We start from the raw sequence: 10,407 nt of genomic DNA, 5'->3' as shown, positions 1-10,407 counted from the left end.
GGGGAATGGGTTAGCACGGCGATGGGTATTAAGGAGGGCATGTATTGCATGGAGCACTGGGTGTTATACGCAAACAATGAATCATGGAACACTACATCAAAAATTAATGATGTACTGTATGGTGACTAACATAACATAATAAAATTAAATTAAAAAAAAAAAACTAATTGGCACAAGGACCCTAGGTGAGATACAGATGTTTGTGCCTTAGACACAGACCCTGAGACAAGAACTTGGATGCAGGTAGTTTATTTGGGAAGTGATCCCAGGAAGCACAAATGAGGGAGAGTGTATTTATGGGTATGTTACTACTGTGGGCAGCTAGGATTCAGTTTTGCCGGGGACCTGGTGGGAGCATTTAGAAGACACCTCAAAATTGTCCCTCTGAGGGGTGGGGAAGCTGAGATATTTACCTGCCATCTCTTCATTGGTTGAAGGTTGTCCCTAGGGGCGTAAAATTTTGGGCATTTCCAGAATGCCCTGCGGGTGGGCTGAACGAGTTCCCACAGCCACTGGAGAAAGCCACCAAGAAGAAAAGCCAATAGTGGAGAGATCTTTGAGGTGGGGAGTTATCAGTGCTGTAGGCGAACTCTGAAGTGGGCTGAAGAGAAATGAGGTGAGGCATCCACGGCATTTGCTACCATGGCAAACCGGCTAATATTTTAAGATACAACAGAGGAAAACCAAAGGCGTACTCGAGTCCACTCCCCAGAAATTCTACTTTACTTTAGAATGAGGTGGACATCAGGGAAAATCAACATTTTTCTTTTTTTTCCTCTCCTTCTTTTCTTTTTTCTTGGATGAGCCAGCCAGTCAATGGTTACCAGAATGGAGAGGGCCTGGCACAGTTTAATCCTAGTGATTGGGTGACCTATGAGCCCATGGAAGTGAAGACGTATGTGCTACTTTGGGCAGACATCTGTGTCCTCATCAATAATGCTCACTGAGCACTTACTACTTGCCAGGCACTATGCTTACAAGCTATAAACGTGTTGTCTCGTTTACTTTTCTCAGCAACTTTCTGAGTTAAGTACCATTATTATTCCCATTCTATAGAGGAACAAATTAAGACTTTAATATGTAAAATAACTTGCTCATGATCTCCCAGTCTTGGATCATAGATGTGGATCATCTGGGTGGATGAGGGGCCAAATTCCAAACTCACATTTATGACACATGGAAATGAGCATTTAACCATTCTTGTAGGGACCAATGCCATTTAGAGGTTTTATCTAAGTGGGTAGTTCTTATACTTTTAAAAGAGGCTTAAGAAGAAAATGATTATACTTTGTAATACCTACTAGATGTTTCAGTTCACTCAATGAGTATTAGTCGAATTGAGTTTATGTTAGATCCTACCGGCAACCAAAATACAGATGGGACTCTGCCACCCTTCAGTTCAGATCTTTTTTTCCTATTTCTCAGGAGAAGTTCTAACTTCTTACTGTGGGCTCCTTACTTCATGTCCTCGATGATCTGGTCTGTGCCTCCTCTCTAGCCTCCACCGTCTTACCTGTCCTCCCCATGACCTCCCTCTGGCCATGCTGAACAACTTGCCATTCTCTCTGTAGACCCTGGGCTTTTGCACTTCCTATTCTGCTGGGAACCACTTTGGCCAACTCAATCATTCTTTGTGAGTTAGCTCAACTGTCACCACCTCCAACGGCCAACCTCCATCCCCTGTAGTCTGGTAGCAATGTCTTCCTCCGAGTTTCACAACACCCTACACTTACTTACCATACGTTATATTATTATTGTCCTCTTGCCTGCCTGTCTTTCCCACAGACATGAAAACATGTCGTTAAGACCTTAGGTTGGGTTTCAGCCTTGGTTCTGACATATGTGTCCTTGGATAACATTGCTTCTCCTCTCTGAACCTTAATTTCCTCATCTGTAAAATGGGCAGTAAGCAAGGTAATTTATGTGGCACACAAAGGCTGGAATGTAGTAAGTCCAATGTTAGCTATGCATCTTCAGGGCTGGTCTTCTTAAATCGATGTCAGTGGAGTGATAGCTCTACCTAGACCAGTGCTTTTCAAATTTCTCTGCCTCACAACCACCTGGAGGGCTTGCTAAAACGCACATTGCTGCCCTCCACCACGAGTTTTTGATCCAGTGGGTATGGAGTGGGGCTTGAGAATTTGCATGTCTGATTAGTTCTCAGGTGATGCCGATGCTGATCGTCACGGGACCACACTCTGAGAACCACTAGGCTAGGTAGCTGGGGAGGGTGGATGTCTAATTAAAGTGATTGAACACTTGGGGTTAAAATAAACTCATACTAGAGAATAAGGCAACCCCCTCCCCAATGGATATGGCCATAGATTATCTATTAATATATCCATTCAGCCAATATTGTTGAGAATCTACTATGTCCAGGCACTGTGCTAGACGTTGATGACAGAGCAGTGAGGGACACAGACAAGAAAGTCCCTGATGTTGATGAGTTCACAGTCTAATGGCCCTGTTTTGGAGGGCAGGGCATCATAAAAGTATGTGCCCCATCAGTCAGAATTGTTGGGGCATGGTTGATCTGAGGAACCACTAACTTTAAAGACACTGATGTCAATAATTGCCTTACTGTTTATTGCATCATTGTAGTTGCCTCTAAATAATCGATTTCGCCAAAACAATAAATCAAAACTGATTATGGTAATCCCATAATCCCCCTTCTGGAACTGTAGCCATCAATTGGCACTGGTCTTAGGGTGAAGTCAGCCCATGGAACATGGCAGAGCAGAGTCCAGAGAATCGGAGCCAGGCTGTGATATAACATATGTTAAATGATATGATAAATATCCTTACAGTTATTATGATTATTACTAGCCAATTTGAGTAGGAGTTTTCTGTTTTGGTGCTGGAAGTTCCCTATGATGTAATAGCTCTCCTTTACTAAGTGCTTATGATGCACCAGCCACCAGCTCCACAAAGTAGGCATTATTCTAGTCCCATTGTTTAGGGAGGAAACTGAGAGGTTAAGTTGCTTGCCCGCTAGTTGGGTACAGAGACATGAGAGGTAAGGCTGGGTTATGGAGCATGAGGAGCTGGTGAGGGGAACTTAAATGCTTTGCAGTGACACCAGCCTAAATGGTTTACAATCACACTACCCTTCCTTAAGCTTTGTCTAAGACTAAGCTGGTAAGAATGGAAGAACAAACCAACCAACTTTATTTTGGTCTGGTGGACTGGGAATCATGGAAGGCAGTTGACTTGCCCAGGTTGGCCCCCTCTTGTTCTAGTTCTCTTCATTAAATTTGACTACTTTCTAGAAGTTAATCAACAAGCACATTCTTAAGAACTTTTTTGGCCCAACCTCCTGGTTAGGGAGTGAGGGAAAAGGGCTTGGCTGGAGATGGTAGCGCCCTAGGTCCTAAAACTCCCCCATGTGGCCAGATTTCAACAAAAACATCCTTCAGCGAGAGTCAATCACGTAAGCAATGAGCTCCTTCTAGCAGCTGGAGGCCATTTTGTCAAGAAGTGCTCCTTTGGAGAGAGAGGGAAAAAAAAGGCATACAGGTGCATGCCAGTGTCCTCATAATAAAATATAATAAAGGTGGCAATTAAGTTCAGTTAGAGGTATACAGCTTTAAATTAGATGATGTATTCAGAAAGCATTCTATAAACTGCAAAGTGCGAGAATGTGAGGCATTATTATAGTTATCCTTACTTCTGTGAAATCGCAAACGGGATGCTCTGTCTGCTATGGCAAGTTTAAAGGGCTAGGGGATGGAGAGGCTAAAACGAGCAGCTTGCTGGGGAAAGGAAACAGAGCCGCAAGGGTTAAACTCTCCAGAACACCAATTTATGCAAAGGGTTGGATCCCAACCGGCTCTCAGGCCAGCCCTAAGATCTGAATTACAAATTTACAGAATTTGCTGCTCAGTAAGTAATTTCTTTTCTCCCTAATGGGGGCCGTAATTTCCAGTGGGCCAGGGTCACTGTGTGTTCACTGATGGAGTGAGGGAGATCTAGACTGCAGAGGAGCCTCATTTCTACTCACCGTGTGAACCACTGTTTAAGAAGGCTTCAAAAGGGACATTGGGATGATGGTTAAAACCAACCCTTACCTTCCTTACCATTCCGCAAAGCACATGCCCTGTGTCTGCAACTTGGGTGAGTTGATCACTGAAATCATTTTCCTTTCCAAAGTTTTCTTTAAAGCTGGAAGCCTAGCTGATTTTCCCACTTAGGGTTTAAGATCCACGTGGGAGTGTTTGACATAAGAAATGACATTTGTCAGGCCCTAGATGTGGAAATGAGCTCCCTTCTGGGGGCAGGCACTGTGTGAAGGAGCCAGCAGGACACAGATTCCAGGCTCTTGGAGTCTAACTTAATGGGGCCCCATTGCATCTGGACCGTTTGCAAGCAAATAAGGGCAGTCCAGCTCCAGCTCGTGTGTGTGTGTGTGTGTGTGTGTGTGTGTGTGTGTGTGTGTGTAAATCCCGGATAATTTACTTAAAGAGCAGTAGGATGCAACAAAACCCACAGAACTTAACTTTCTTTCTCTTTTCCCTCCCTTTTGGGCATTTCTGGAGGTATGCCTCCCCTTCCCTAGATGATGAATTCACGAGGGACCTCACGGGCTGCCGAGAACAAGAGCGCTTTTGAATGAATTCTTTTATGGATATCAGTCAAAAAGTCACCGTCCGCTGGAACTGGAAAGCTGCGTTTTTGTTTTTGTTTTTCCCCCAGGGGCGGCCGGTTCAGCTCAAAAGCTCAATTCTTGGAAGGGCCACTTCTTGACACGGGAGAAGACACACTTCCCTGTGCACCTAAAAATAAAAAGTAAATGAATAAATGAGTTTGTAAATTTTTAACAAGGCCCCTAGGCCCCCTCCCACAGGCCATAATGCCCTTTCAGCTGCAAGACGTGTTTTGTGTTTCGATGTTGTACACAGCTTTGCCGTCCAAGTGGCCTTTCTGGGCTCCATATTTGGAGGAACTTCAGTCCCTCAAGGCTTTTGAGACTCAAGAGCCTTCCAGAGCTCACTTGGGGGAGTTTCTGCTCTTTTTTTTTTTGTTGTTGTTTTTTACAGGAGTTCAGCGGGTGGCATGGAATTTGGTATTGACTGTAAAGGCATCAGGAATGAGCTCCCAGCTAAAAAACGAAACAAAATCAAACAAACAAAAACAAACCCTCAAAACTCAGAGATGGGGTTTTATCGCGGTTCTGAGGCTACAACCAGCTTTCGAATCCCCCAGATAAGTCATTGTCTAAGTCTGCTCTGGCTTAAGTTTTCTTGCCTTTAAAAACAACAACAACAACAACAAACCCAAGCAATTTCATTAAAAGCTTGCTCTCTTTTTTGGCCAGGGCAATATGAAACCATACAGAAAGTGTTGGCTGTGCAGAGAGGTTCTCAGCAAAAAACGTCATTGAAAAAGATTTTTAAATATTTTTTTTCTGGGGAGGTGGGGGATGGGAGGGCTCCTTCTGCATTTAGTGACTCAGTCCTGCCCGGGGGCATTTCTCATCAGGGCCAAAAGCCCCTGTGCCCAGTGAGGTGAAACTTGCAAATGAAACTGTCACCTTCCTCAATGGACTAGTATGGCCCAGAGCTCACCAAAGGTCACACAAGGCGACCCCCCTGGTGTTCGGGAACAAAGGAATAAGCAGCTGCCTGGTTTTCTTGAATCGGCCCATGTTCCATGATGGTGTTGGTGGAGGAAAGTCACCCTGCCAGTAAGCTTCCCCAAAGGGCTTTTTCCTGATTTGTGCCAAGTTAAGCATTCAGACTCGAAGTGGCATGAGGTCATTCTCAACTGGGTGAGCCACAGACACTGATCTCCAGGTTTGAGCAGTAGGTCTGAAGAAGCTAAGGAAAGGACCTCTGATGGTTATTTGAAACCTAGCATTTGGCCATCCAAGCTGGGAGCTAGCAGTCCCCCACAGCAACGGGCCCCCCACATCTGGGAGATAGCATCTTTTTCCTGAACACGTTTTCCAAATGCCATTTTTTTCTTTTGCCAAAGCCATGGTTTTACTTGCCCAACGCACAGACTTGTCAGAAGAGTATATTCAATGTTTACTTCAGATCGTTGTGTGATGGATTTTTACAAGCCAGTGTGTATGTGCCGTTCTATCTGTATGTGTATGAATATGAATGCATACATGCATTTATTCTTTCAAGTAATATATAAGTATGAATGTCTACACACATTTCTCCATGTCAACTATGTTTATATGTATGGGTATAAATACGTATCTGCACATCATGTGCATATCTACAGTGGACATTGCCCAGGCACACATCCTCTAGCCTCCCACTTCCCAGCTCAGTGGGAGCACCTTACCTGTCCCACCACCTCCCAGGGTGGGCCGGGACTCATCAACAAGGGTACAAAGGCCGGCTCCCTTTGGCTCAAGGTAGAACCAACTGTAAGGTGCAATTCATGCTCCAGCACCCCCTAGGGGATCAGGATGAAACTCAACTCCAGCTGAGACCAGTCCTTGCTCAGCTCCCTCCCTGCCCTGTTGTTCACTTCCTCTTTCCACCCGAAGGCCTCCCTCCACATATCACATGTTCCTGAATCCCTGTCTCAGGCTCTGTTCTAGGCAGCCTGGGCTAAGACAGTACTTTTATATAAGTGCATGTGTGTGTATGCAAATATATGTGTGCACACATTTGTATGTGCATGTGCCCATATACAAGGAAATCTAGGAGCATCTGGGAGGGAAGACAAGATGGAGGAAGAAGACTGATTTTATCCTGTGGAGGATAAAGGTGTCTCAGAGAGTACAAGAGACCTGCTTTAAAAGTTGAAAATTAAAAGATGCTTTAGATGTAAATGTATTTTTTTTATTAAATCAGAAAAAGAAAAATACAGTATACATGATATCAGTCAATCATATGCTACTTTGAATTACATTTTAATAGACTCATGGTCCTATTTACTCCTCTGTACACGTATTAAAAAAACCTCGGGTATTTGAATAATCTTCCAAAAATTTTTATTAACTGGGGTTATGGGGAGGGTTTTATCAGAAAACATCCTGAGAACATTAGGAAGTTACAGACAGGCTTGAGATAAGCGTCAGACAGAACAGATGAGGCCAGCCCCTCAGCCATCTGAGAAGCATTAATAATGTAAGATTGCAGAGACCAAATCTTTGTTAGGGCTACAGGATGCAGGATTAAAATGGAGACCTCAGTGCCCCCTTGTGTTGCAAAGTAAACTTGCAACTTCATTTATTTGTTCTGGTTTTTTTGTTTTTTGTTTGTTTGTGTTTGTTTGTTTGTTTGTCTTGAAGTTGTAACGTCACTGAGCTTCAAAAAGCAATGGTTTTCCCAAATCATTTCAAACCCTCTGCGGTCAATCTTTTCCCTTCTCATCAATAACTTTCAAGGACCCTCTTCGAAAAGCAACTCTTCTTCATTCCCTTTTCATTCCCCACACATTCCTTTCCAGGAAATTGGTAACCTCCCCCACGGAGCCCATGCTATCCCTCCTCGAAATGTGAACTTAAATGGATTTTTGTCTCTCCTCTTTGAGTTTAGAGGATAAGCGTGTATTTCCTACAGAGCTTTCTTCCTTCCAACAGGCATTCTTCTTCGGCAACTTACTTGCCACTGCCATTTTTCATAACTTACCCAGAATGCATTCCTCCACGCCCTCTACCTGCTGCCTGGCAACCATCAAGTCTTCCCGCCTGACTGGTTCACCTGCTAAACCATCTTGACAGCTATTTACCAGAAAAGATTGGACCAGAGACATAAATAATACACCTCGATATACAACAGCTCAGGCTTAATTTGTAGGCAGAATTTCATTTGATGGCCATTAGAAGAAAACTATGTACATGGAGTGGGCTCGGGGAGGAAATGGAGTAGGGAGAAGACATCTTGCTGGCAGGATAACTTGGTGGGAACTGTAGTGATTTGTTTACTTGGATTTGCCAACTGGTCCGATGGATACAGGGTCTGTTTGCACTTGGGCGTCCAACATCCGCTTTGGTCCCTGGAGAAAAATATAAAGAAGTTGCACCCTAATGAAAGTCTGAAATATCAAGAGCAATGACTGCCATTTATTTTGCCCATACTCCGTGCCAGGTCTCGTGCCAAATAAATATACCCTTTGCATGAGTGGTGGATAAAAGAATGGTCTCCAGCCAGATGTTGGAGTGCATTGCCCAGTTCTTTCACTTTCTAGCTCTGTGACAACTTGGAGGAATTACTTCACCCTTTAAAATCAGTTTCCTCATCTTTCCAATGGGGGAGATACAACTTATCTCTGAGGGATGCTCCAAGGTAAAGTGAGTCCCCCCTCTGGCCCCATGAGGCATGGACTTTGGGGATCAGAGGCATTCACGTCTCACCTTTGTCCTGCCCGCTGTCTCAGGCCTGCACTTCACGGGATACAACCAGCCAAGCCAAACCCACCCTCATCTGGTCCTCTCGCCAGCCCAGTGAGGAGGGCAGTGATGATTAACCCAGTTTTACAGCTGGGAAAACAGGCTCTAAGATAAGTCAGGACCGGCTTATGTAGCGTTGCATGGGCCCCCCGACTTGGAATCTGGACCTCAGATCACCTGCTCTCCAGGCTCCAGCCTGGGTCCTGCCCACTCTGTCCAAGCCCTGGGTGGAGTAACTGAGCTAATTGTTCCCAGCCTCGGTTCAGCCTGTGCCCAGTGGAGAGGGCCAAAAATGATAGGTAGGGGACTCTGGGAGAATAAAGAATAGGCCCTATCTTCTTTCCAATCTCCGTTGGCTCCCCTGTAAAACCTGCAGATTGGCCTGCATGGAATCCTAGCACTACATGAAGGCGTCGGGGACCCGTGACAGTGGGAGAGATGAGAGCGCCATCAAGTGGGTGGCTCTTGGGCAAGATGGGGGCAGGGGGCCTACTCCCCCTCCAATCAGAGCTCCATGTTAATCAAATAGATATGTTTCTATAGACACATTTATGCGTGTATACACACATACGCACACGCACATACACCCGTGAAGGTTCTGGCGTTTCCTTTGTCAACCGAGTCCCTCTGCTCAAAAACCAAATGCTTGCAAACAGTGGCACTTGATGAGTTCTAAAGGCTTCCTTCCAGTTCTTTTAAGACGCTGCATGAAATGCCAAGGAGGCTGCTCCCTGTTAGAATCCAGGCAGTATGACGAAGGACTGGGGGGAAGGGAGGAGCAGAGCAGAGAGGATCTCACCCGCAGGGCAAAGATCAAGCAGGGATCGGCAGGCAGTGAATTTGGGAACTGACTGGGGCAGATGGTTTTGGGCAAGGAGAGAGGGAGGCGGCATGTGGGCAGAGGGAGAATGAATTGCAGGGAAAGGAGTCCCACGGTGGGTTTAAGGTGAGAGCAATGTGGGCTGATGTCCCACCTTTGCAGGAGGTCAGGCTCCGGTCCACATACAAGGTCCAGCGTATTTGCCGGGGAAATGATAGCATCCACTATGGAACTCCTGCTTCGTGTCAGGTGCTGGACCCCTTACGACATACATGCATTTGATTCCCCAGGAATCCTAGAATGTTGCTGTCATTATCACCTCAGATTTGCACAGGGGAAACTCGAGGCTCGGGTGGGGTTAAGTGACTAACCCAAGGCCACAAACCTAGGAAGTGGTAGGTCTAGCACTCCAGTGAAGCTGTCCAACTTCTCAGCACGGGCTCCCGGGCACTGCTCTGTTCTTTTTTTTTTTTTTTTAAGGATTTTATTTATTTATTTGACAGAGAGAGAGAGAGAGAGCACAAGTAGGCAGAGAGGCAGGCAGAGGGAGAGGGAGAAGCAGACTCTCCACTGAGCAGGGAGCCTGACGCGGGGCTCCATGCCAGGACCCTGGGATCATGACCTGAGCCGAAGGCAGATGCTTAACGACTGGGCCACCCAGGCACCCCCTCTGCTCTGTTCTTTCCAACTGCCCTACGTGCTGTTTGGCCATCTCTGGGCTTCTCAGCTCTAGCCCCCTGGCACTTGGGCTCTCCCACCTCCATCAATCAGAGGTCACCAATACCCACAGATATTCAGGGACTGGGACAATCAGGAATGATCAATTGGTTTCGGGCAGTTTGCTTCATGTACCTGCCCCATCTCTATCACAACCTGAAGGTTAACTCCAGCCCCATGGCTCTTCTGTGCACCGTGGGACATTTAGCAACATCCCTGCTCTCTACCCACAACATCCCAATAGCACCTATTCCCAGTGGTGACCATCAAAATGGTCTCTGGACATTGCCAAATGTCCCCTGCGTAGAAAATCACAGGTTCAGGGGCGCCTGGGTGGCTCAGTTGGTTAAGCGACTGCCTTCGGCTCAGGTCATGATCCTGGAGTCCCGGGATCGAGTCCCGCATCGGGCTCCCTGCTCAGCAGGGAGTCTGCTTCTCCCTCTGACCCTCCTCCCTCTCATGCTCTCTGTCTCTCATTCTCTCTCTTGCAAATAAATAAAATCTTAAAAAAAAAAAA

General features: G+C 45.9%; 1 protein-coding gene across 5 annotated transcripts in view; it reads right to left on the bottom strand.

Annotated features, from left to right (window-relative positions):
• Window positions 1-7,226: 7,226 nt before the first annotated feature.
• Window positions 7,227-10,407, bottom strand: part of BCAS1 (brain enriched myelin associated protein 1) — a 92,580-nt gene continuing 89,399 nt past the window's right edge. For all 5 annotated transcript variants that reach the window (XM_081832552.1, XM_081832555.1, XM_081832550.1 and 2 more), the window contains one exon: window positions 7,227-7,959. In XM_081832552.1, the coding sequence (XP_081688678.1) occupies window positions 7,885-7,959 (75 nt within the window). In that variant the 3' untranslated portion in view covers window positions 7,227-7,884. The remainder of the gene's footprint in view (window positions 7,960-10,407) is intronic.

Source organism: Leptonychotes weddellii, chromosome 10 (assembly GCF_054177405.1).
Source record: "Leptonychotes weddellii isolate Sample4059 chromosome 10, ASM5417740v2, whole genome shotgun sequence".
NCBI lineage: Eukaryota > Metazoa > Chordata > Mammalia > Carnivora > Phocidae > Leptonychotes > Leptonychotes weddellii.
Note: the sequence above shows the minus strand (reverse complement) of the source record. Positions and strands in the feature narration are given on the sequence as shown.